The following is a 27,913-nucleotide window of genomic DNA, read 5'->3' as shown; positions in this document are numbered from 1 at the left end:
GAACAGGTAGTCATCAAGTGATCCATCCCCTGTCGCTCATTCCCAGCTTCTGGCAAATAGAGGCTAGGGACACCATTCCTGCACATCCTGGCAAATAAGATGTGCTGGACCTATCCTCCGTGAATTTATTTAGTTCTTTTTTGAACCCTGTTATGGTCTTGGCCTTCACAACAGCCTCTGGCAAGGAGTTCCACAGGTTGACTGTGTGTTGCGTGAAAAAATACTTTCTTGTGTTTTGCTTTAAACCTGCTGCCTATTAATTTGATTTGGTGACCCCTAGTTCTTGTGTTATGAAAAGTAGTAAACAACACTTCCTTATCTACTTTCTCTACACCAGTCACGATGTTATAGACCTCAACTATATCTCCCCTTAGTCGTCCTTTTCCAAGCTGCAAAGTCCCAGTCTGATTAATCTCTCCTCGTATGGAAGCCATGCCATACCCCTAATAATTTTTGTTGCCCTTTTCTGAACCTTTTCCAATTCCAATAGATAGATCTTTTTTGAGATGGGGCGACCACATCCGCACACAGTATTCAAGGTGTGGGCATACCATGGATTTATATAGAGGCAACACGATATTTTCTGTCCTATTATCTATCCCTTTCTTAATTATTCCCAGCATTCTGTTCACTTGAGTGCATGATTTCAGAGAACTATCCACAATGACTCCGAGATCTCTTTCTTGAGTGGTAACAGCTAATTTAGACCCCATCATTTTATATGTATAGTTGGGATTATCCTTTCCAATGTGCATTACTTTGCATTTATCAACATTAAATGTCATCTGCCATTTTGTTGCCCAGTCACCCAGTTTTGAGAGATCTTTTTGTAGCTCTTCGCAGTCTGCCTGGGTCTTAACTATCTTTAGTAATTTTGTATCATCTGCAAATTTTGCCACCTCACTGTTTGCCTCTTTTTCCAGTTCATTTATGAATATGTTGAATAGGACTGGTCCCAGAACAGACCACTGGGGGACACCACTATTACCTCTCTCCATTCTGAAAATAAACTGACCATTTATTCCTACCCTTTCTTTTCTATGTTTTAACCAGTTACCAATCCATGAGAGCACCTTCCCTCTTATCCCATGGCAGTTCTTCAGATCTGTCACATAAAAAGAATGGCTCGGGTTTGGGACTCTCCCTCAGATCCTCAGCCATGAGGACCGATGCAAAGAATTCATTTAGTTTCTCTGCAATTGCCTCATTGTCCTTGAGTACTTCTTTAGCACCTCGATCGTCCAGTGGCCCCACTGGTTATTTAGCAGGCTTCCTGCTCCTGATGTACTTAAAAAAAAATTTGCTATTACTTTTTGAGTCTTTGGCTAACTGCTCTTCAAATTCTTTTTTGGCCTTCCTAATTATATTTTTACACTTCATTTGCCGGTGTTATGCTCCTTTCTATTTTCCTCGTAGGATTTAACTTCCACTTTTTAAAGGATGTCTTTTAGCTTCTCACTGCTTCTTTTACTTTGTTGTTTAGCCACGGTGGCTCTTTTTTGGTTCTCTTACTATGTTTTTTAATTTGGGGTATACATTTAAGTTGAGCCTCTTTTATGGTGTCTTTAAAAAGTTTCTACGCAACTTGCAGAGATTTCACTTTTGGCATTGAATCAATCAATCATAGAATATCAGGGTTGGAAGGGACCTCAGGAGGTCATCTAGTCCAACTCCCTGCTCAAAAGCAGGACCCATACCCAATTAAATCATCCCAGCCAGGGCTTTGTCAAGCCTGACCTTAAAAACGTCTAAGGAAGGAGATTCCACCACCTCCCTAGGCAACGCATTCCAGTGTTTCACCACCCTCCTAGTGAAAAAGTTTTTCCTAATATCCAACCTGAACCTCCCCCACTGCAACTTGAGACCATTACTCCTTGTCCTGTCCTCTTCCACCACTGAGAATAGTCTAGAACCATCCTCTCTGGAACTACCTCTCAGGTAGTTGAAAGCAGCTATCAAATCCCCCCTCATTCTTCTTTTCTGCAGACTAAACAATCCCAGTTCCCTCAGCCTCTCCTCATAAGTCATGTGTTCCAGACCCCTAATCATTTTTGTTGCCCTTCGCTGGACTCTCTCCAATTTATCCACATCCTTCTTGTAGTGTGGGGCCCAAAACTGGACACAGTACTCCAGATGAGGCCTCACCAATGTCGAATAGAGGGGGACGATCACATCCCTCGATCTGCTAGCTATGCCCATACTTATACATCCCAAAATGCCATTGGCCTTCTTGGCAACAAGGGCACACTGCTGGCTCATATCCAGCTTCTCATCCACTGTCACCCCTAAGTCCTTTTCCGCAGAACTGCTGCCTAGCCATTTGGTCCCTAGTCTGTAGCTGCGCATTGGGTTCTTCTGTCCTAAGTGCAGGACCCTGCACTTATCCTTATTGAACCTCATCAGGTTTCTTTTGGCCCAATCCTCCAATTTGTCTAGGTCCCTCTGTATCCTGTCCCTGCCCTCCAGCGTATCTACCACTCCTCCCAGTTTAGTATCATCCGCAAATTTGCTGAGAGTGCAATCCACACCATCCTCCAGATCATTTATGAAGATATTGAACAAAACCGGCCCCAGGACCGACCCCTGGGGCACTCCACTTGACACCGGCTGCCAACTAGACATGGAGCCATTGATCACTACCCGTTGAGCCCGACAGTCTAGCCAACTTTCTACCCACCTTATGGTGCATTCATCCAGCCCATACTTCCTTAACTTGCTGACAAGAATACTGTGGAAGACCGTGTCAAAAGCTTTGCTAAAGTCAAGATACAATACATCCACTGCTTTCCCTTCATCCACAGAACCAGTAATCTCATCACAGAAGGCGATTAGATTAGTCAGGCATGACCTTCCCTTGGTGAATCCATGCTGACTGTTCCTGATCACTTTCCCCTCATGCAAGTGCTTCAGGATTGATTCTTTGAGGACCTGCTCCATGATTTTTCTGGGGACTGAGGTGAGGCTGACTGGCCTGTAGTTCCCAGGATCCTCCTTCTTCCCTTTTTTAAAGATTGGCACTACATTAGCCTTTTCCAGTCATCCGGGACTTCCCCCGTTCGCCACGAGTTTTCAAAGATAATGGCCAATGGCTCTGCAATCACAGCCACCAGTTCCTTTAGCACTCTCGGATGCAACTCATCTGGCCCCATGGACTTGTGCACGTCCAGTTTTTCTAAATAGTCCCTAACCACCTCTTTCTCCACAGAGGGCTGGCCATCTATTCCCCATGTTGTGATGCCCAGCACAGCAGTCTGGGAGCTGACCTTGTTAGTGAAGACAGAGGCAAAAAAATCATTGAGTACATTAGCTTTTTCTACATCCTCCGTCACTAGGTTGCCTCCCTCATTCATTAAGGGGCCCACACTTTCCTTGGCTTTCTTCTTGTTGCCAACATACCTGAAGAAACCCTTCTTGTTACTCTTAACATCTCTCGCTAGCTGCAGCTCCAGGTGCGATTTGGCCCTCCTAATTTCATTCCTACATGCCCGAGCAATATTTTTATACTCTTCCCTGGTCATATGTCCAACCTTCCACTTCTTGTAAGCTTCTTTTTTATGTTTAAGATCCGCTAGGATTTCACCGTTAAGCCAAGCTGGTCGCCTGCCATATTTACTATTCTTTCGACACATCGGAATGGTTTGTCCCTGTAACCTCAACAGGGATTCCTTGAAATACAGCCAGCTCTCCTGGACTCCTTTCCCCTTCATGTTAGTCCCCCAGGGGATCCTACCCATCCGTTCCCTGAGGGAGTCGAAGTCTGCTTTCCTGAAGTCCAGGGTCCATATCCTGCTGCTTACCTTTCTTTCCTGTGTCAGGATCCTGAACTCAACCAACTCATGGTTACTAATTGTACCCTTTAATTTCTGTTTAAGCATTCTCCTTGTTGAGTTTCCACTGGATTATTTGTGTGAGGAAGGTGGGGTTTGTCCACCTGTGAGATAACGAGGAGATTCTCCCCCAAAATCTACACATTTGTCAGAAGCCAGGACTATCTATGCCACAACACAATGTCTCCTCTCCCCACTCACTCACTCCAGGCTCTTCCTGGCTCTGTGCAAGCCTCCCCACCCTCTTGCTTCATCCACAAAAGCCATGCTGTCTGGTAATCCTCTGTGCTGCTGGTCCCAGATATACCCCTTCAGCAGGAGCTCAATAGCACAATATTTTACCCAAATCCTCATGGGCCTAGTTAGGGGGTGATGAGGGAAATGTGAAAACTTTGAGACATAAAGGGTGATGGTTTAGCCTCAACCAAATTCTTACACAGCCAGCCACTATGTAATCCTTGAAAACAGGGATTTTTTGTGGGGCAGGGATCTAGTATCACTAGCCACAGCAACAATATATATGTGAAGAGATTTAAAAAAATCAAATTCTGAGCTAGCTTCTAAGTATTTCCCACTGAAGCACAGAAAGCAAAATCTTTCCAAATCCCAGAGAGAAGAGAAACTAACACACTGAGAGGAGATTATTTCCTTCTATTGGTGACAAACACCTTAGAAATATCATAGTTGGGTAGACAGAAAGTGAGACAGACAGATATGATAGACTGTCTAAATTTACACATATATTGTCTATCTGATTTTACATAAATAGTATTAGATAAAAAAAAACGACGAGTACTAGTGGCACCTTAGAGACTAACCAATTTATTTGGGCATAAGCTTTCGTGGGCTAATACCCACTTCATCGGATGCATGCAGTGGAAAATACAGTAGGAAGATATGTATACACAGAGAGAACATGAAAAAATGGGTGTTGCCATACCAACTGTAACGAGACCAATTAATTAAGGTGGGCTATTATCAGCAGGAGAAAAAAAACCTTTTGTAGTGATAATCAGGATGGCTCATTTCAAACAGTTGCCAAGAAGGTGTGAGTAACAGTAGGGGGGAAAATTAGCATGGGGAAATAGTTTTTACTTGTGTAATGACCCATCCGCTCCCAGTCTTTATTCAAGCCTAATGTAACGGTGTCCAATTTGGAAATTAATTCCAATTCTGCAGTTTCTTGTTGGAGTTTGTTTTTGAAGTTTTTTTGTTGAAGAGGGTACATCAACTCACCTAGATATCTGCCTAGTTTTACAACAGGCTACATAAAAAGCACTAGCAAAGTCAGTACAAACGAAAATTTCATGCAGACCATGACTTGTTTATACTGCTCTATATACAAAACACTGAAATGTAAGTACAATATTTATATTCCAATTGATTAATTTTATTATTACATGGTAAAAATAAGAAAGTGAAAAGAAAAGGAGTACTTGTGGCACCTTAGAGACTAACCAATTTATTTGAGCATAAGCTTTCGTGAGCTACAGCTCACTTAATCAGATCAGTAAGAGTGTACTGTGTCACTTTTGTATGGTTATGTCTGATTTTGTGAGCAAGTAGTTTTTAAGTGAGGTGAACCTTGGGGGTACACAAGACAAGTCAGACTCCTGAAAGGGGTACAATAGTCTGGACAGGTTGAGAGCCACTGGGTTAGATAGTCTGTCTGTCTAAGGGTATGCAATATAATTGTAGCCATGTCAGACGCAGGATATGAGAGAAACAAGGTAGGTGAGGTAATATCTTTTATTGGACCAACTTCTATTGATGAGAGAGACAGGTCTAGGAATGGTCCCTTACAACTATTTATGCTAAACAATCTGTTCCACTTGCATTTTGCTGTGAGGCTAGGAGCAGCCTCTCCAGGCCTGAAGAAGAGCTTGGTGTGGCTCAGAAGCTTGTCTCTCTCACCAACAGGAGTTGCTGCAGTAACAGATATTACCTGACCCACCTTGTGTCCCTTGGGGACGTCTACACTTAAAACGCTACTGCTGTGCTTCCATACAGACACGACCCACACCAATGGGAGGGGTTCTCCCCTCAGTACAGGTAATTCCCCTCCCACAGATTTTTCACACCCCTGAGCGACACAGTTAATCTGACTTTAGTTTCTAATGTAGACCAGGCCTAACCTGGCGCGCCTGTTAACTTAGACCGACTCTGGGTGTAAAACAGATGGACCAAGTGCCCCTTGAGGAGGGAGTCTCAGTCTCCCCGGGGCTGAGGGTGCCTGTGGTGCGGGGGGTGGGGGGAGAGGGGGGTTGCATCATGCATTGTGAGTGCAGACATCCCCCTGACAGGGGGCAGTGTCAAGCCAGACAGCATCGCAGCCCCTAACAGGGATGCGGACTGAGGCGGCTTCCAAGCTCCTGCAGTGACTGGGTCTGGCCGCGAGGGGTCCCTTCCCTTCAGACACAGCCTGGCACGCCCCTGTCTGCCTCCCCCTCCCCCACGTGACTGTCTCTCTCCCGTTAGAGGAAGGCAGGGAGGGGTGGGGCACTGGCCTCCTCCACTCTCATCCCCCACCCCAGCGACTACAGTTCCCAGAAGGCGGCGCTCTCTCACCTTTCCCCCGCCTTGCGCAGGCGCCGAGCCTCCTCAAACGGCCGTGAGCCTCACGTGACCCGCTGGTAGCCAATCGGGTTTGAATCTGATTTTTTATCCGCCCCCTCCCCTCCCCGCAGCGCTTGTGTGCGATCAGATCGATCTAAGATGGCGACTGTGGAACCGGTGAGTGTTTCATTCCCTCTCCCCCGCGCCCTGGTCCCCACTCCCCTGAGCACGGGCAGGGGGGGAGGCGGCGGGGAAGGAGGGAGCGCACCCCAAGGGGGGGCCGGAGAGGAGTGATTCCCGCTGGGGCGGGACGGGGTGAGAGTGGGTCGGCAAAGCTCTGAGTAGCGCACGCGCGTGTAGGGGGACGCGCCGGCCTGTGTAGCTGGGAAGGGGATGGGTGGATTCCGAGCTCGTGAGTTAGGCGCGTGGTGGGGATTGTGCCGTCACTACCTGGGGCCCGCCCGGCGCGAGGCCTGGAAAGCAGCGTGGGGGGGGGGGGGGCAACGGACGCGAGGGGCGGCGCGTGCGTGAGGTGGGAGGGAAGAGGGGGAAGCCGGCGCGTGATGAAGAAGGGGCGCACGCGGACTGGCCTTGGGGCGGGCGGGCGGGCGGGCGGGGGGCGTTCCTGTGCTGGGGCTAAACACCGGGTGGCTGCGGTTCCTATTGTGCCAGCAGTTGCACGGTGCGTGCGGTGGAGGCCCGCGCGTCTCCCACGTGCGCTTCCGCCCCGACGGACACAGAGGAAACGGATAGAGCCCCCCCCCGCCCCCCCGCGTGTTTGGCCGCTGCTTCCCGGCGGGGTCGTGATCCGCACGGGCGGGACGAGTGGGAGCTTTTGGCGCGCCCCGTGCGAATGATCTTGGCGACCCTCTCCCGGTCTGCGCTCTCGTAGTCGGGGGGGACGGGGACCGGACCCGAGTGGTGCGGGCTGGGGCCGCGGCGCCCGAAGGTGACCCGCGGAAGAGCCTAGTGCCATCGTGACTGCGCCCGCCCCGCGTGCAGCTGGCCAGACTGGCGGCGGAGGGAGAGTTGCCGTCCGGCGAAATGTCCGTATTGCTGATCACCCTGGAGCGGCCGGGTAGGAAATACGCTTCCTGGCCACGGAGGTGTGAGGCTAACAGGCTCCCTACTTCCTCCATCGATTTCTCTGTCAGAGCAGTTGGGTAGAGTTTCGCCCTGGATTGACAGCGTTCAGATGTAGGGCAGGGAAAGAGTGCTGAGCCATCCGCCGCCTTTAAGTTAGTCTTGTAAAGTAATCACTGTTCCCTTTCGGGTTTGAAGCATCCAAACTTAATAGGGCTTGTTCCCTGACAAACCCTGGCACGGTAGGCAAGTACGTTTCACTTACCGAGCTGCTGCAACATTAGGAGGGTGAACTCTCCACTCCTCTTGCGACATCATGTGGCTTTGTGCATATTTAGTAAATATTTTTGATGTCCTTGTTTCAATTTTAAGTAATAGAACTCCACGGAATATTATTTTTTAGATATTCTTTCAGTGTGCCCTTTCTTTATTTCTGTGTGCCGCCTCCAGCCATTCTCCATGATTCATGTGATGCCATCTTTGATATACATGCTGATGTATCTCAGGGGATGGTCATCTGCAAGATTGGGTATTGGGGTCTGGAAAAGAAGGTGGGGAAGAGGTAAATAAATCTTTTTTTTTTTAAAGATGTGATTTATTCTATGAAGTATTGAAAATATAATTTGAAAGTTGCTAAGTTTACCCATTACCTCTTAAAAATCAAATGTTTTTTTAAAGTATAAGAATCAGTTTACTGTCTCATTTGACCTAATTGTAAATAAACTTAACTGATTTTCGTAGAGAAACAGAAATACTACTGCGTAAAACTAATCGCTGAACTTTTCTTACTGTTTTATGGTGAAGTAAATGTAGCTGAAAACATTCTAGACATCCATTTCCAGTTAATGGCTCTCTGCAAAGACACAAACTACTTTTAAATATAAGAAAACATGAGTGAATTTAATGTTTGTAAACAGTGTTTTATAGCCCTAGAAAAAGAGGTCAGTGACTTATCCACAGAACAGGAACAGACTAAGCAGCAACAGCATCAGTTTCCCCTTGTTCACACAGTTTCCTCATGACTTGAGTTTGGGAGGAACCATTTCTAGGGTGAGAGGATCAGTGTCTCCATGTTCGCTCACTTTCTTGTGAGGGCCACCAAGATCACTAATTGCTGTGATGTGGGCAGCTCTCCAGCAGTGGCTGAACTGACACTAAAAGCTTTATTGAAGGAACCAAATAGCTATCAAATGGTAACCACTCTTGGTTACAACTGAACTTGAAGGTAATTTTAAAATTAAAGGTTCCATTGCCTCATCATCACTCTCCTGCCTGTCCTCAGATTTTTTCTATTTGCTAAACCTGACCAGCATATTTCTGTACATAATACGTAAAGTTTATAAAATGACTAGGGTGACACTTGTATGTAGTTGTGTTATAGTTGTGTTGGTCCAAGGATATTAGAGACCAGGTGGATGAGGTAATATCTTCTATTGGACTGACTTCTGTTGGGGAGAGAGAAGCTTTCAAGCTCTTCTTCAGGTCTGTGCCTGTGTAAGCTTGAAAGCTTGTCTCACCAACGGAAGTTGGCCCGTAAAAGATATTATTTCACCTACCTTGACTTTCTAGGGTGATACTTGGCTATTTGTACAGAATTAAAATACTGTTTACTGTTGCACAATTAAAAAGAGGGGAAACTGCTTGTTGAGCAGATAGAAGGCACTTCTGGCATTGAGATTTCAAAGTCAGGACTACAGGCATATAAATCCTTCATTTTTCTGTAGTTCCTGTATCTCCCTTTCTAATATAGCACAGAACATTTTATGGAGCTGGCAGTACCACCTTACTTTCTCCGAGAGCCTTCTGCAGTTGAGGTAGAGAAGGCCTTTTGAGACAGGGAAGGGTGATGCCCTGTCAGGAGAAAGGGTGATCAAGGAGAATCAAATCAAAGCTAAAGCAATTGTTGCTATTTCATTTAAAAAAAAAACAAAAAACAAACCAGAAACACCATTGGGCATTTTTCTTCAGGTTGAAAGCATTTGAGGTACAATGCAAAACATTAAAGCTTATTCAGTGAAAACATCTGTTACCAATGCAAGTATAATTCTATGAAATAACATCTGTAATGTTAGTGTTGAAACAACTAATTACAAAAACATTTTTGTTTATACATTTTCAAACTTCTAGAAACTCAGTTTTCAGTACAGGTCCACCCCCCCCCCCATGTTTGCGATTGAAAAGGGAAGAAAAAGAAGAAAATGAAGGAGTTAAAAAGCAAGTTTTTCCACACAACTTTAATTTAGGTCTCTTCTTGTTATACTAGACATTAAAACACAAGTACTTTGATTGATGTAGATTTCTCTGGAAATATCTAAAGAACTTAATACAATGCATAAAATGCTTTTCTTGCTAAAGATAATTTCAAAGCTGCGTGCAAGTTACATTTTGTCATGGAAATGAGTATATTTATTTTAGAGTTGTGCACTTGTACATTTTATTTTTGGGTTAGTCAGCGTATATGAATTTGTATTCATTTTACAAGCATTGTAAGTTCATAGAGTTGTACTAAAGATTCAAACCCTAGCGTGTGTACTTGGTTTCATACTGATATAGGTGATTTTTCATTTACCTTGCTCTTCTTGCTCCAAAATCCATTGAATTTAATGGTAACTTAAATATCAAACAAGGGCAATATATTGCATCTCTGAAAATGTAGAAAGACTGTTTTGGTATGTCCCTCAAGCATCTCAAGAAAATGTAGTCCTGTTTTGGACTTAAAGTTAAATTGTATCTATAAGAAAAATATGGGTCTATTAAACCTACATACTTTTGATCATCTTATGTGGATCTGAAGCATGGGCATTACTTAAACAGGACATCAGGAGGCTGAAGGCACTTCATGTGCATTGTTACCAGCTACTTTTGGGCATAAGAGAGTTTGGTTTGTTTGTTTTTTTAAATCAGTAATAGGGGATGTATTATTGAGAATTGACTTAGAGGATTGAAGTCCTCCTTGGTCACCTCTGGCTGGCTCTTTATGGTCATATAGCCTGCCTCAGAGATGAAGTCCACACACATGAAGTCCTGAAGATTGGACTTAAGGTCAGCAGGAATCATTGCCTGGCCATGGACTGCCGGCAGCCACGTGGTCATCTGCGGTAGTAACCCAGTGGCACTTTTAGTCGCCTGTAATACAGTATAATGTGGTCATGGACGTTCGGCTCTATGGACCCTCATTGTCTCTGTTATTTTTAATAAGAAAAGGACTGTTTGTACAAAACACGAAAGAAAAAGAAAGAAGTCCCCATGTTAATGCTTTGGCAATATTTCAGGGGTTTCAACAACAGCCTACAGAAAATAACTTTAAAAATAAAATTCTGCCATTCCAAACCTGTGAATGGTTTGGATAAATAACATAAGAAGATAACTTGCATAACCTTGTACCCTTCCATCTCTCAAATTGCAAGCAGGTTTCAGTGTGGGATTTTTCTTTTATAATTTTGTTCTTATTCAGTGCACTTAAATATATATATATTCTTAACAGTTGCATTTGTATAGTTAACTAATTCCACATTTAAAAGATCCGATCTTGACCTGAAACTGTCTTAGTTGAAACTTTCGTATCTCTTCTGCCATTTTTAAGTTGGCTAGTCACGTGCTATGAGTCAGCTTTGGTAAAGTTCCCTGGAATAGGCTTCCAAGAGAGGTTGGGGAGAATCCCTGTCATTGGAGGTTTTTAAAAACAGGTTGGACAAATATCTGCTAGGGATGGATTAGGCTTATTTTGTCCTACTTCAGCTCAGCAGGGTGGACTTGATGACCTTTTGAGGTTCCTTCCAGCTCTATGGAAGATCTTGTCATGATTTACATAAATTAAAAAATATGCAGCTGAATTAAGGCTTGGAGTTGGTTAATATATGCACAGATATCAAAACAGCTTCTAATTTAAGGATATATTTAAAGCTTTTTCGTAATTTTGACACTCCTTTTATTATATGGAAAAGAAAATTAAATGGCAAAAAAAAGCTCTGGCTTTTGTTATTAAACCTGAACTGCTTTAGGACAGAAATTGGCCTTAATCTCTCTGTGACTAGGCATTTCTAGTGTCATTGTGATCAGTGACCTGCTACTGGGAGATTCCCACAGTATTCAGACATAATGTGATGAATTAGGCCAGTGGTTCTCAATCAGGGGTATATGCAGTTTTTTCATGGGGTACATCAACTCATTTAGATATTTGCCTAGATAAAATGCACTACTAAAATCAGTACAAACTAAAATTTCATACCAACAATAACTTGTTTATTCTGCTCTATATACTATATCCTGAAATGTAAGTACAATATTTATTTTCCAGTTGATTTATTTTATAATTATATGGTAAAAATGAGAAAGTAAGCAATTTTTGAGTAATAATGTGCTGTGACACTTTTTTAATGTCTGATTTTTGTAAGCAGGTAGTTTTTAAGTGAAATGGAACTTGGGGGGTACGCAAGACAAATCAGATGCCTGAAATGAGTACAATGGTGTTGAAAGGCTGAGAGCCGCTGAATTAAGCAGTTTTGTTCATTATATTTTGCTTATATGTATTGCTGGTATTTCCCAACTGGGGATCAGTCTCAAGTGCAGTTTAATAATGGAGAGGTATAGTTGTAAAAGAGTTTAAGAACATAGGAACGGCCATACTGGGTCAGACCAAAGGTCCATCTAGCCAGTATCCTGTTTTCTGACAGTGGCCAATGCCAGGTGCCCCAGAGGGAATGAACAGAATAGGTAATAATCTAGTGATCCATTCCCCGTCGCCCATTCCCAGCTTCTGTCAAACAGCGGTTAGGGACACCATCCCCGCTCATCCTGACGAATAGCCATTGATGGACCTATTCTCCATGAACTTACCTAGTTCTTTTTTGAACCCTGTTACAGTTTCTATCATAAGCTCACTTAAAAATTACATGCTAACTTACTGAAAAAGTTTAGTCAGAAACTTATGTCTTACTTTTCTTTTAGACCAGAGGAAAAGTACTGGTCCATTTTAGATAATCACCCAAGTGCTTTGAGTTAGTTATAGAACCTTGGAAAGAATTGTGATGTTTTTAATGTTAAGTCTTCTAAAGAGTTTTGTAAAAGGGTGTCCCAGACAGCGTGGTCTAAAACTTTAAATATCCATTAATTCTCAGTGAGAAGCATAGGCCCACGTGTCTATGTTGGGTTTTAAGAGCACTTTACATGTCATGTAAGTGCTATTGTAAACATTGAGTGCAAAACTTTGAAGTTTTTAGATAAAAAAGTAGGGAGGTCTGCAGAGCTTCATGAAAGTCTCCCTAAACAACATCCGCTCTGGAAGAGATGTAGTGAAAGTTGTAAGAAATTTAAGTGTAAAGAGGATTACACTGTGAGAGAAATATCACCTTACTTTCATGCCCTAGCTATTTTAAGATTTTCTGCTTACACATATAAACAAAAACCTCTTTTTATTCCTGAATAATTTCTCTCTTAGAAAGGAAAAACTTCTAAATTGACTTTTCATTTCTTGGAACTTTGAACTTTTTAAACATACTAATACAGACATTATTGTTTTAGAAATTCAAAATATGCATTATTCATCTCTTGTCAAATCCTAGTGCATAGAACTATTTGTTTTTAAGTTTGAGTTTCTACCTTTAGAGATGCGTGGTAAGAACTTGAAGTTGCATATGGTTTCTGCACAGTTGATAACGTTCCTTCGGTCTTGCAGAGCTTAAAAGCGGTTAAATAGTTCTTATTCCAAGGCACTTACAAATGGCTGCAGTCTTAAATTTTATATAGTATGTATACTGTAAAATTATACAAAGGCACAGGAGGTGGAATTTTTTTTTAAATGCTTAACGTTTGAACAACTTTTAGTATCACATAGACATAACAATGTTTAAACTTACTTTAAGTCACATTATTTAATCACTGCTTCCTAGGGCTCAACTTTTCATAATTGTGCTCATGCATAGTTTGCACAAATTGGATGCATTATGGAAATTAGATACAGATGACCAATTTAGCATCTAATAGGTAACTTTCATATGCAGTTATAAAAATGTAAAATTGTCTTTTATGTATAAATATAGAGCTTTTTTTTGTTTTTAACGTTAAACTAATAACATTATGATGTTAGTAAACAGTGTGCTGACTTCATTTTCGTGTGGTGAAAATGTAGTATCACTTCCATGTATTAGTTCTATTTAAATATTTCAGCCTTATGATAATTAGAGATACTTGATTTTCCCAACCTTACTTGAATTAAACAGATAATTATGTGTCTTAGATGTAGCGTGAAAGAACTGGGTGACAGACTATCCTGTGCTTTAACTACAGTACCCTCTTCCTTAGAAGTACTAAATTTTCTGATTATAATGTTGGCTCAGATATTGGCTTAATTTTGAAATATGATATATGTTCATGATTAGAATCAATTTGAAAATTTCTGTTTCAAGAGCCTTGATTTTTACTTTAATGTTTTAACTGTTCTTGGTAACTTTAGACTAGTGAGTCAACAAAGAAGAGATTTAACATGTGGATGACATTTTTGGGTATTGGTTGGAATCATTATCTAATTGTTTGCTAGCTTTAATAATTAAATAAATCATTTAACATCCATTTGGAAACTCATCAGAAGTTCACGACATGAAATACCATTATGTTGGCAGTGGCTCAAATCTATAATATCTAAAGTGAAGCCCTCTGTAATCCTGGTCCTCCAACTCATGAGACTTCCAGCAAACACTAGTGGCGATGTTGGGACTAGTAAACAAGATCATTTGGAACCCTCTTACCTATTGACTATTGAAGAAACTTACCTTATCCCCATATGCAGATTCCATGTTCCAGTATTAAAGGGACCAGCACATCACATGCTGGCACATCTCGTGTAAGCAGGAAGTTTGGTATCACAGGGCAACCACTTTGTGCAGCTAGAAACATCCACAAAGGTATTAACTTTAAAACAATTCTAAATACTTTGTAACTTGCATCTTTTAGCCCTATGAAGATTGCAACTTCAGTATTGGAAAAAGTGCTGCTCACTCTCAAGTAGACATAATCCCTTTTTAAAATATGAAAGCTGTTATAACTGTTGCTGGATGGAAGCGAAAAATAGTTGGTTTCTTAACTTCTTGAGGGAAATGTGTTAATCTTCATTTAGACTCTTTATTTATTCCTTTCTGTTCATGTGCTTCCTTGCTACATAACCTCTTGTAACATTTCACTTGGGCTTCAGGTAACGTCATATTCCTGTTGTTACTGCAAGTCACTTTCCTAAGATATTTGGTTAAGAAAATGTATATGGTTAGGATAGCCATTCCCTTATACACATAGTTCAGTAGCCTCAAGTCGCTTCCTCTTTTCTTCCTAGTGCTTGAATAATTGCACAGCTTTTCTTGATTATTATTTTTTTAGTGTATGACAGTTAAACTCCTAGACTATCCAATTAATTTAAGCGTTTTAATAAAATTTTGCCTGTGATGGTATTAGTTCAAGCTTTAGTGTCCAAACGAATAGCTACAGAAAGATGATGAATGAACATATAATATAATTAGATCAGAACCAGTGATTCTAATGAACAGCTAGCTTTAAAATAGAAGAATTCCATTTCTGAAAGTTCTGATCCTTTAAAATTAAAGTATTCTAACACTAAACACGACATCCTAAAATACTGGTTATATGTCTTGTCTGCCAGTCTTGGTGTGGTGTTTTGTTTTTTCCCAGGAAGGAGGCCCCAAGAAGTACTTAAAATGGTAACTTAAATACGTCGCTTTGTCTGCTTAGTCATGCTTCACCTATACTTAAAAATCTAGTACTGACACCTGCTCTAATCCAATGAATACATAGTTGAACCTTGGTTCTTTTAACCTCAGCATAGTGCCTTTTGCTGTGTGTGTGTTTAAGTGAATTCTTTATGTTCAAAGGGTTTTTTTCTTTTTCGAGCTAAGTAGTTTTTAACTGTACTTTTTGGGAGTTGGTAATTGTGACAATAGTAATTCTGACTCTTTCAGACTATCTTACAAATCTTGTTTGTCTTCCCGTTTTGTTACGGTAAAAGCTTTTGCTGATGTCCATGTTCTAATATGCGTCTCATTACATTGGAAACTATTCAGCAGCTGTTCCTTGGGTAAGAGGGCCGTGTGGACACACCTGTAGGTTTTGCAAGTGATGGTAGCAGCCCCGATGAAGATGATGGAATCCAATAGACAAAGCCTGTTTTAATCAGATGCTTTACACTTAACTAGAAAATCCACTTAATGTAGGAAACGCCTAGGCCACCTGTTTTTTCCCAGACATGTGTAATAGGGACTGTAATTATGTCCTCTTGGGATAAAAGTTACAGGTGAATATCCAGTGGATTTCTCTTCTGCTATGGAGCTCTTAATTGCCAGAGTGTGATTCCTGTGAATCTTTGTGATATCTGTACTACGAAGAGTAGAAGATGCAGAAGAAACTCCCAAGATACAGAATCCAATTACCATGTATATGTACTTGATATCTTTTTAAAACTGTGAATGGGATCGTTCTGCCAAGTTTTGTAGGCGATGTCGATATATCTGATTGTCTGTTCAGAAACTGTAATATACATAGTGAGTACATTGAGCTGTCTACTACAGTGCATATAAGAGGAACAGGGTTGACCCTACAAAGGCTTCCAATTTAGCAAATAACCAGGTTTGGATTTACTACACTACCTTATCTATATATCTGTGGAAAAAACTAAGAGAACTAGAGAAGGCAGATCTTTAAAAACAAGATCTTTATACCCACTTGCTGATCCTAAAACAAATTTCAGGTTTGAGAAATGCATTTAGTAATTGATAACAGTAAAATGTTTAGAAAATCTCATTTTAAATATGGTATTTTAAAAACTACTACTGCTCATGCTAACTTTACTAACAAAATATTTTAGGATGCTAGCAGATGGGGATTATAGGAGTTTATACTAATCAATAACTGGCTTTAACAATCGAGCTGAAAGCTCTAAGCAACTTTTACAAAATAGTTTTTAAAATCTGTATTAAAGCAGATTTGCAATTTGCCATAGAATTCCAGTTTTTGTAAGATGTCTGTCGCCAGAAATAGATTTGGAATGCCAATTATAATTGGATTTAATACACTACAGGTTTGATTAATAATGAGAAATGCTTCACTGTGTAAACATTCAGTCTGATGATCTGAGCAAAGGGTGGAATGTGAAAGATCAAAAGAAACTGTAACAAGTAGCATTAACAAGCAAAAACTAAAATGTTTTACCCCAGAGTAGCTCACACTGTATTGCTCAACTTGATAGTATTTGTACTGAGCATAAACTGCTCTAGTTGAGAGTTTAACTTGTGTACCTGAAATTTATCCTCAACTCTGCTTTGAAGCAGAAACTCTCCTTCCAGTTTCACGGAATAGATTAACTTTTGCAAGTGATAGCATACACAGCAGTGCTTAGACCTGATGGCATGTCTTGTGTTGCATAACTATCTCATAGCTTGATTAGTTTTTGAGGGAGTCATGTCATCCTGTGCCAAAAGGTTCATAGTTGGCTATTGCAGGGCCTTTGAAGTGAGTCAGTCATTAGGACACTTGTGAATGACCTGTTGAGATGGGCTGGGCTGCATTATCACGAAAGTGAACTCCTTAAAATGTTCACATAAGTTACTTGGTATCACAATTGCTCTAACTAAAAGTATATAATTTGATGAGCTGTTGGGTGGAGTGGGATGTCTTATTCAGTTTTGGTCCATACATGTGGTATCCATAAATACAACAAGCAAGTAAGATTTCTAGCACATGCATACATAATACATTTTTCTAAAGCTATTTAAAACTTGAAGTTGCTTGTTACCACTTTCCTATTCCATTCCTAGTTAGTCTTGTATTCATCCTTCTAGCCTAGGTTGCACTGGACAACTAGAAAAGTAGGTGACTAGTGGGTTAAAAAAAAAATTCTTAGATCTTATTCTTTAGCTGTTTAAAGAGCTGATTGCTTAGTGGATCTGAGTAGACTGCTCAGTAGAAATACCTACAGGAAAAACAGCAAGTTTTCAAAGCTTCCCGTTATACAATAAGTATTAAAACAGTCTTGATGAAGACTTCATTAGTGTTTGCAGAATTCTGGGTGGTCATAATTTATGTGTAATAAAAGAGCAATGAAGTACTGTGAACAAAAGCCAGCATTATTTCAAAATATGAACCCCTCACCCCTGCTTCTAGATGTTAGAAAAGATTTTATTGCTAAAGTATAAAACTTAAGATTATATCAGTTTATGAGAGAACATTTATTTTTTTAAGCTTGTTTACTTTGTGTATTTGACAGCATTTGTGTGTTGGCCATTTCATTGATTTTTTTCACTCTGTGGGGTCTTTCACATGGCTTCAGGAGGAAGAGTTTAATTTTTAAAAAAATTAAATGTGATTTGTAAACTACAAAATGATCAAGAGGCTAATGGGGGAGGTGGGAGGTAGCAGGGTGTAGTTCCTGAAACTACTAACGCTCGAATTTTGACATGATTTAATGGAGTGCCCCTTTTTAAAAGAAATTGTCATGTGAACCAGATCCTGCAACAGAATCTAAAATAGAACGCTACTTTTGGATTTTGTAGTGAAGTCTATTAGTCTATGACTAATTTCTTAGTAAAATATTTTCTAAATTAAGGCAGGAGACTGTGCTATCTGTCTGTGTTGTATTTGAATCAGCAGTGAAGTCCTAAATATCAGTGCCCCAACAGTGATTTTCTGTGTAATCCATGTTGTTCAAAGAGCATTTTAGGTAAAATATGGTACTAACATAATCTCATACTGCTTTAAACATCACAAAACGCTGCCACTTCATGTTATCCCTTCAGATCCTCTCCACTTCTCCTCAGTGTTCCAGTAGCTCAGAAGCTGCTGGGCTATGAATAACTTTGAGAGGTGGGAAATCCATGTTCAAATCACTTCCCTTCAGGTAGGGTGGAGGGATTGAACCAAGGTGTCTCATCCTGAGTGAGTACCATAACCACTGGGCTAAAGGTTATAATGAAGGCTGTTGCCGCCGCCTCCTCACACAAAACAGCCTCCCGGAGTGTGGAAGTAGTGCTTTGAGAACACATACAGGGTCTGTCCCCCACAGGCAAGTTGGCAATGGAATGGAACACCTACTTTCACATGCTTTGGGGATTGTGGTGGGGCTTAGGCATTGTGTACGTACCCAGAGGCAGAAATTTAGGGTCACAGGGGACTTTTACAGTGAAAATTTAGGCACCTAGGGATTATACGTGCCTTCAGGGTTACACTTAGCGGGATTTTGAGGATCTCGGTGGTGCGTAACTCCCACTTCAGGTGCCAAAGTCCTTTGGACTTGTCGTGGCTGAACTACTTCTACTTCTGCACTGCTTCTCTTTGATCAAGACCACAAAGTCTAAAATTTTACCTAGTTTTTAAATCCTCTTTTTGTGTCACTAGATTTAGGAATGTCTAGAATATTTTGACATTGTGGGTAGGGTTTGTTTTGTGTATGGAGTGTAACTAAAGTGCTCGTTATTGTGCAGAATCCGCTGTACACAGCTTTGTTTGCCCTAAATGTAGAATGAGCAGTCTTTCATCACGTCTCTTGAATGTTACAGCAAGGATTGCAAATTGGGGTGGGATGGAGAGATGGCAGTAGCTGCTGGAAATGCTTTATTATGCTTCCTAAAGTTCTGAGGGAATGACTTTAATAGCCACAATCTCATGTTTGAAATTTTAGAATTAAATGACAAATAAGCTCAAAGAGCAACACACATCCTGAATTCTTTCTTCTCTACTCCATGTTTTTTCCATGTTCTATTTTAAATTTAATAAATTCAATGTATATTTGAAGTCTGTAGCACTTTCTCTAAAGCCAGTGTAGGATGATATTTTGAATCAAGGTGTCTATTGTAGTAACAGGTGCTAATGGTTAACTTAAACTCATTGGGAAAGGTAAACTTCAAATCTGAGAATTACTTTTAGTTAATACTACACTGCTATTTAGGGCACACAGTTCAGCTCATACTTACTTTGGGAGTACAGGCATTGGAAATTACCCTGTTTTGAAGTTCAATACTTGTAGTGTTTAGTCCCGGCTGCAGTAGTTTTGGAATCAAGTATCTCTCAAACCCTTAGGGCTAGAAACAAGTTACGCAACTGCATTGAAAGGATGGCAATCTCTTCTTTCCAGGGATAATTCATTAGATTCCAGATCTTAAAATCAAATCATTTTAATTATCCTTTTCCTCCTTGCAATTCTGAGGTTATGGAAATCAGTGTTGTATGCTAATGGTTCTAAAACTACAGGGCACCAAGCTCATTCCTGGAACTCCCAATTCTTCAAGATAGCAGGCTTTTTTGTCTTCTGGTAGTTTGTAAAATAAGGTGCATAAACCACATTGAAATCCAAGTGGAGCTGGGGGAAGCAAAACAACAAGCAAAATTACATGAATTTTTGTGGACCAATATCTTGTGACCTGCTAGGGTTTACGAGCATGTTGACTAGATGGGCGCAAATACTTGCAGGACCATATGTGGTTTCTATGCTGTGATCCTGGACTGCTACAGAAAAAAGGTAGGGGAAGCTAATTCTCTGAAGTAAACTTAAGAGGGTGGAAGCTAAGTGTTGCAGAATACAGTTGAAGACGCACGTTAACAATTTTGCTTTTCTTTATACAGGAAACCACTCCCAATCCTCAGACTTCAGAAGAAGAGAAAACTGAAACAGCACCAACTCAGGAGGTTGCCAGCCCTGAACAGTACATTAAGCATCCACTACAAAACAGGTGAGCCATGTTCTTCTGCCACCAGGCTTTGTAATTCTACCGGTAAATATGCCACCTCAAAATTCTCAGAGTTGCTATTTTGTCAAATAATTGTTTTTTACAGAGAAAAGCTTCATTTTTTTCACTTTTTCTTCTAACAAGTTTTTTCAGTGACCTCATGAAGAAATAAAAACCCAGTTATACTGATTCTGAGTTAATCTTCCATTATAATTGAAACCTTTTATTTGTATTAATGATAGTGATGGAGTAGCTGAGAGCTCTTCCCTCTGTATATTTTCTTATTGCGGCCAGGAGGTTCTGAAGGTGGTGGGGAGAGGCAAAGTTCTTCCTTCTATCAGTCAGAGGCAGGTGGCACTTCACATGTATCAGATATCTGATAGTGTCAACATCAAAAATAGAGCCCCTCTCAAGCAGGGTCCAGAAGTGCACCCTGGTAGAAATCATAGTGCACTATTTGATCCCAGCAACGAAGTGCTAAGGATGTTGGCATCACATGGGATGTTAGCCCTAGATGTCATTAGGGAGTTCTACACCCTCATCTTTCTTGTGTTTTTTTGAACATTTTGATGGTTGTACTACCACTGGTGGAAGCAGTAGCGGTAGACCGACTGATGAGTTGTTTTCATCAGGGTTGGACAAAGTTGGTAAAACTCTACTGGCCAGTCTACGTTAGTGTTCCCATTTTGCTATTACCAGTGGCAATGCAATGGTGCAGAATTCTAAGAAAACGTAGTATAGGTGTTTTCTTTGGCTAAATTTATCAAGCACTGTGAGCAACAATTACAATGCTGTTTTGTAGTTATTTTAAAGCTATATTCACAAGACCACTTACGAAAATGTTAGTTTTGAGTAAAATAGTGAGAGCCTAGGATAGGAAGCCAGAGGAACTGATTTAAGTCATCGATTTTTAGTCAACTTTTCCATTTATACTACAGTTATTTTTAAAAGAGAGGTGCATTCTCACTGGTTGATGTAACCATTAAAACATGTTGATTTACAATTAAGTAGAGCATTTAACTAAATTTGGTGCATCTTTTTGCTGCCTAGGAGGGTGCACTATAACAATGTACATATATTTAAGCAATTATATAGCTTAAAATTTTCAGGTTCTTCTTAATTATACCTTTTTACTGTTAGAAAATGTTGAATCATAAATTTATTTACCGGGTAAGTAACATTTACAACTAAACGATTTATTAACAGAATAGAGGGGTTAACTGTAGACAGTGAATTAAACTGATTATTTCAGATCAGCATGGGAAATCTTTCAAATATGCAAAAGTGAAAATAACTGGAGTTAGGCTGTCCTTCAAACTTTTAGAACTAGTAGATCTCATCTCTCTCCTTATTTGTATTCGTAGACTAGAAAAGAGAAGTGTTCGTGCTTTTTCAATTTCCAATTAGTTTCTTGACTTTGAATGAATTAGTTCAAATGAAGAAAATATTCCTTCTGTGCTTGCAGAAGAGGCTACTGTTGTCAAAAGTTGGCTTAGCACTTCAACAAACTCTGGTTCCCAGGATTTAGCTAATGACTTTCAGTCATTAAATTCAGTAGAGTCAGAAATTCAGTGCAGTAGTAATTGTAAAAATGTAATTGATAAATACTCTCACAACAAACATACCAATTATATTTTGAATACAAAAATTTTGAAATTCCTAAGAAATCTACCCAAAACACAAATTTGACAATCTAAGTTGTCATTTCCTAGCATAGTAAAACATGATAGGAAGTCCATAAGGATGGTGCAGCAATAAGTTAGCTAACCAGTTGATCCAGATTTCTCAGAAATGTCCACATCCTGTTCAAAGTCACTGCCTTCTGAGGCGCATTTTTCAGGTTTCAGTCTAACTAGGCACTACATCTTTGTTGCACTTTTACATGTGGCACATGTTTGTGTTTGTTTTACCCAGAGATATAGGAATTTCTTGAAAATATTCCCGAATAGGGTCTTTTTTGTGACCCTTAGCCATGGCAATTTTCCCCCCTCCAGTTCCTGGGTGTTGAAATCACCTTAAGGCTGGACTCTGAAGAGTGTTCTCTTCTTCCCACAGTGTCTTGCTTAGACACCAGTGTTGCTCCTTTCTAGTTGTGAGATTGCACTCACCCGACTAGAGCTGTGATGAAATGTTTCATGTTAGTGTGCCTTTAAATTTTAATCCTGAAGAGTACAGGAAGTGCAAACAAATGAGAATTTGAAGTACAATAAGATAAGGCAAACATTTACAGATTACCTTTAAGATTTCTCATTAAAGCTTGTCATCAGTAATCTTAAATGTCAGCTTCATTTTTTAATCTCTAATCATTACAATATATCCATGATGGGGGAAGTGCTTCTTGGCATGTGTGCTGAGACTAAATCATTTTTCTTCTAATCTTCCATCAGAATCTATCTGAAAGAGATGCCTAGGTGAAGGGGACAAAGGACTGTAATCACATAGAGAAGAGGTTCCCAAACTATATCTGACCTCGATATTCCATCACTTCATGGCAGTTTTAAAAGAAGGTGGTACGTGAACCTGTAAAGTTTGGGAACCATGGACATAGTGCACTCCTAATGTGAACCATCAGCAGTCTTTCGTAGATTACAACCAAGAGTCCACTTGGATGTACAAGGCTGCAGTTTACCTATAAGCGCAACTAAAACCTTGTTGTGAAGCTCAAGCACATGGTCATTCAGTCATGAATATAAAGCCTTTCAAAACCTATATAAAACCTTTCAAAAAGGATTTTAAATAGCTGTACATTGGTTAGGTCTCCTAACGCTCCTCTATGTTGAGACTCAGAGGCTGTCACTTTCCCAAGATCCAGAATTAGAATTCAAGCCTGTTTCTCTTCTGAATTTCTCCTGCCACCTAGGAACTGGTACTGAGGTTCATGCTGTTATCTCAGTGGCAGTGGGTCATCTTCTCTGTACTTGTTATCCAATAAGTGTACTCAAACCTCTTCAGTACTGACTTATTTATAATGTACAGTATATCATTTTATCTTTAGGTGGGCACTCTGGTTCTTCAAAAATGACAAAAGCAAAACCTGGCAAGCAAACCTTCGTCTGATCTCAAAGTTTGATACTGTTGAAGATTTTTGGGCGTAAGTAAAACTTCTAATCTACCTACTAATCCTGTGGAATATTGGGGAAGTAGCTTGATATTTGTCTCTGTATTAGCAAAAAGGTACTCATTAGCTACTAACTGTTAGTTTCTGGAGCGTAAATTGGAATTTGTCTCAGCTGTTTGGGGTGGACGCCTTAATCTTCAAAATGAGAAGCTTTTTCAAAAAAACAAACGTGTATATAAACTATTTCTTAGGTTTAAACCACCAAAAAACCCATCAGATATTATATTACTGCGTGCATGGATGGGATGGAATTGTAATTGTATTGATAAACATATTTGTTCTGCCTTGAAGTCTGATATTGCAATGTATATAGGTCTCAAGGTTCGAACATTGGCTTATTACATGTAGACTAGGTTTTAGACTAAACAGAATTAAACAGAAACAGAATAAACAGAATTAAATTGAAGCCTGAACTCTGCTTTGGTGTAATGTGCACAATATCCTGTACCTGAAAACTTTGGCTAGAAATTATTGGTGACTTTTGGTGCCCAACTTGAGGCACCTTAAGAGGGGTCTGTTTTTCAGAGGTCAGGTGTTTATTGTTTTCTGAAAAACAGGACCCCTTTAAAGTGCCTCAGGTTGGACACCCAAAAATCACTAGTCACTTCTGAATATCTTGGCCTTGTTATGCAGATTTTGAAAACGCCTTCAAGCAGAGTGAGTAGAAAGCAAGCAAGTTGTATGTATGAGTGATATTGGTGTATTGAAGATATGTTAAAGCTCTTATTTGTATAACAGACTGATACTGGGCAGAGTACCATAGATCTCAATGATCCTGGGAGACCAGACATTTGGAAGCCAACTAAAACCTCCCCACTGTGCCACATTTCCCCTCCCTTGTGAAATTGTCTTGGCCATCCAAGGATATATATTCTGTCACATGATTGGTACCATGAATCCCATAGGAATTAAGCAAAACAGGAAGTTTCAGAGCATTTCAGAAGAGGGTAGAGGGAAAATCATTTCTATACTGAATGACCCCAAAGTCTGTTAGTGGCCAGGCTCCAACAGCAGCTCCTGAGCCATAGACATGAGCTCTGTAATGATTTTGGTTCCTATTGGTTGATTTTAGTGAAATTAAAAAGGCTGTCTTTAAGTGTCTTGCATATTGTTATGTAAACGAGGACAGTGCATTGGGAAAACGGAGGAAAAGAGTATGTGCTTTGAGGGGGGGATGTGGTTGAAGGAGGGGAAGACATATTGGTGCTTAACCTTTTTAAAACACTGACTCTCCACCTACTGAGTAGCCCGGTCACTGAGGATTTTGTTGGCTTCTGCCCTCTGGGTGTGAGAGCTGGGAAAACTGGGAAGTGATAACATGAGGTAGAAAAGGTGTTCTTTGTTGATGTGGGAAACTCATGGGAATAACAAGTGGAAATAACAGTTACTGGGATGCTAGAGGGATTGCATTATAACATGATCGTTGGACAGGAGAGTTTTTGTGTGGATAGTGTGAGGAAAAATGAGTGTGCACAGGTGGCTTACTCTGGAGTTTGTTCAGGCAGTCAGCTTTGGCAGTTGCATCATAGGATGGTTGTCAAGGTTGAGAAAACAAGCTTGGAACGTGGAGATCTTGGATGATGTGTGGGGTCAGTTGTGTGAGCTTTGGCTTCTCAGCACTGTTGCGGTGGACAGAGAGACCATGATCCCATTGGTCTCATCATTTCTGGGGAAGCCGTTTTTGGCAGATGTAAACCTTATCACAGAATATCAGGGTTGGAAGTGACCTCAGGAGGTCATCTAGTCCAACCCCCTGCTCAAAGCAGGACCAATCCCCAATTTTTGGCCCAGATCCCTAAATGGCCCCCTCAAGGATTGAACTCACAACCCTGGGTTTAGCAGGCCAATGCTCAAACCACTGAGCTATCCCTCCGCCCCATCCTGATTCATGCTGTTAATGTGTGGTTGTATGCTAATAAAGTCGATGATGGATGAGTTTGGGCATGCATGTTTGTGACGTTATTGATATAAACTGGCACCATAGAGCTGATTGTTGCAAACAAGGTCCTGTAGTGGCACCAAATCTTGTATAAAGGGGGTCAAATCAGGTGTCTAAGACAAGGTTATGGTTTGCTGGTTATGATTATGCTGTCTATATGTATCTCATTTTTGTAGTTAAAATTATGAATATTGGCTCTATACTGTCTGTATTTCAAACTTATGCTTGCTTCTGAGTGACACCCCAGACAAGTTGGTATCAGCTCTGCCTAGCCTGCTTGAGGACCCATTAAGAACCATCAGCTATACAACTGAAAGGAGGCAGATATGGCTTGTGACTCAGCAAAGTATGCAGGGACTTGCTCGTGTGACTCCAAACTCCATTTTGCTGTAATTTTCCACAGTAAGAACAAAGAGGTGTTATTACAGCTGGAAAAGACTATAAAAGGTTGATGCCTCATTTCCATCTTGTCTTCAGTCCTGCTTGATTTGAATCTGCAGTTTATTCGATCACTGCTACAAGCCTGGTCTGGGGTATCGTTACAGTATCCTGCCGACTACACCACTGTAATGATGCTGGTTCTGGCGGGACCCAACTGAGAGTGCCAATTCAGGACAAATTGCTTCAAGCTGGGCAATTACAGCCCAAGGCTGGGATTTTTCCACCTCTAAGGCAAATCAAACCATCCAAACAGAGCAGACTTTGTTCTCACCCCACTGGCTAATCACAAGTCACACAAACAATTCCCTTGGACGCTCCAGTTTCCCAGTACCACCACCAGTGCCACTCATTATGGGGACAAATGGTTAGGGAAAACAAATACCCCAGTAAAAGAAAAAAGGTTCTCTCGATCCCAAAGGACCAGGCCAAGCCCCAGACCCGGGTCAATATACGAATCAGATCTTACCCACAAATCACAGTGTTGCCAATCCTTTAGAATCTAAATATTTATTCATAAAAGAAAAAAGATATAGATGAGAGCTAGAATTGGTTAAGTGGAATCAATTACATACAGTAATGGCAAAGTTCTTGGTTCAGGCTTGTAGCAGTCATAGAATAAACTGCAGGTTCAAATCGAGCAGGATTGAAGACAAGATGGAGATGAGGCATCAGCCTTTTCTCATCTTTTCCAGCTGTAAGAACACCTCTTTGTTCTTCCTGTGGAAAATTACAGCAAAATGGAGTTTGGAATCACACGGGCAAGTCCCTGCATACTTTGAGTCACAAGGCGTATCTGCCTCCTCTCGGTTGTATAGCTGATGGTTCTTAATGGGTCCTCAAGCACGCTAGGCAGAGCTGACACCAACTTGTCTGGGGTGTCACCCAGAAGCATAGCATAAGTTTGAAATACAGACAGTATAGAGCCAATATTTATAACTTTAACTACAAAAATGATACATACATATAGACAGCATAATCATAAGCAGCAAACCATAACCTTGTCTTAGAGACCTGATTTGACCCCCTTTGTACAAGATTTGGTACCACTACAGGACCTTGTTTGCAACAATGATCTATATGGTCCCAGATTATGTCAATAACATCACAATGTTACCAAGACCTGGTTGCATGAACTAGCAGAACACTTACTAGCCCAGATGATTCCAATCAAGAATTTGGGTACAGCATCAGTTACAGGGTATTAAACTGAAAGGTATTTTGCGCTCTTCACCCACTGTATGAACCTGCTCTAACTCACTGGTAGTTTGAGAGCAGCTACTAAAATAAAGGTCCAATTGAAGCAGCAGGTGGAGAATGCAATCTAGCTTTTTGGTGCTGAACCAGGACTCAGTATAGGTAGTCATGGACTAAAAATTAGTGAAGTCTTCATTCCTTGTTCAAACCTCTGTACAGCAGAGAATGTGGAGACAGCTGTCACAGTTTCAGGGATTTCTCCCTCAAGCTGCATGCAGGGGTTCCCAGTCAGGTCTCCAACCATCACCTGTTTCTGGATAGGAACTCTTGTCCCACTCTCTTCCACCAGGGGTTTTAAGGCTACACAGCTGCCTGCCTTACACTGTGATATCCTCAGCAAACCAGTCTGCCTAAAGGCCAGGGCCAGTTTCTTGCTTTCTCTTGGGGCTATGAACAGTGTATTGCGAGCAGTTAAAAGTTACTCCACAGCTCTTTATAAGCAAGCACCTTTATTAAGGTAAAAACATTAGAGGAAACATTCAAAGAAATAAAAATTCAAGTGCTTGCTCATGTCAGTTCCATTGTAGGGGGGTGTGCTTGTCACATGCACTGGTGCCAGAAGTTTTTCCCCTCAGTGATATCCGTAGGGGACCAGCTCTGGCGCCCTCTTGAGTGTCACGCGTATGCATCAGTATAAGGGGCACCACCGGCTTTTCCCTCCCTCAGTTCCTTCTTACCGCCAGTGACAGTGCTGGAATGTCTCCTTGCCTCAGCAAGCTTACCTTTCTCAACTGTGCCTAGTTGTGAATCTCTTGTGTATATAGTTTATAGTTTTTGTTCCCTTAGTAATATTTAGTCCCCTACGGGACTTAGCTTAGGCATGGGGCATGCCCCAATCCCAGGGCTTCAAGCTTTTTTACTGCTGCGAAAAACCCCTATACCAGTCAGTGATCTCCTTCAAAGCTGTCTGAAGTGCTTGGTGGAAACCCACACGAGCAACAAGTATCACATTTTTAAGAGTTTCAAGCTGCAAACCAAA

At 40.9% G+C, this 27,913-nt stretch overlaps 1 protein-coding gene across 2 annotated transcripts in view; it reads left to right on the top strand.

Moving 5' to 3' along the window:
* Positions 1-6,503: 6,503 nt before the first annotated feature.
* Positions 6,504-27,913, top strand: part of EIF4E (eukaryotic translation initiation factor 4E) — a 47,395-nt gene continuing 25,985 nt past the window's right edge. Inside the window, exons 1-3 of one of the 2 annotated variants that reach the window (XM_073340763.2) lie at positions 6,504-6,560; positions 20,079-20,185; positions 23,178-23,273. In XM_073340763.2, the coding sequence (XP_073196864.1) occupies positions 6,543-6,560; positions 20,079-20,185; positions 23,178-23,273 (221 nt within the window). In that variant the 5' untranslated portion in view covers positions 6,504-6,542. Of the gene's footprint in view, positions 6,561-19,650; positions 19,975-20,078; positions 20,186-23,177; positions 23,274-27,913 lie in introns of those variants that run through there. The other variant, XM_073340761.2, reaches the window with a different exon arrangement.

The sequence above is a fragment of the Lepidochelys kempii genome, chromosome 4 (assembly GCF_965140285.1).
Source record: "Lepidochelys kempii isolate rLepKem1 chromosome 4, rLepKem1.hap1, whole genome shotgun sequence".
Lineage (NCBI taxonomy): Eukaryota > Metazoa > Chordata > Testudines > Cheloniidae > Lepidochelys > Lepidochelys kempii.
Note: the sequence above shows the minus strand (reverse complement) of the source record. Positions and strands in the feature narration are given on the sequence as shown.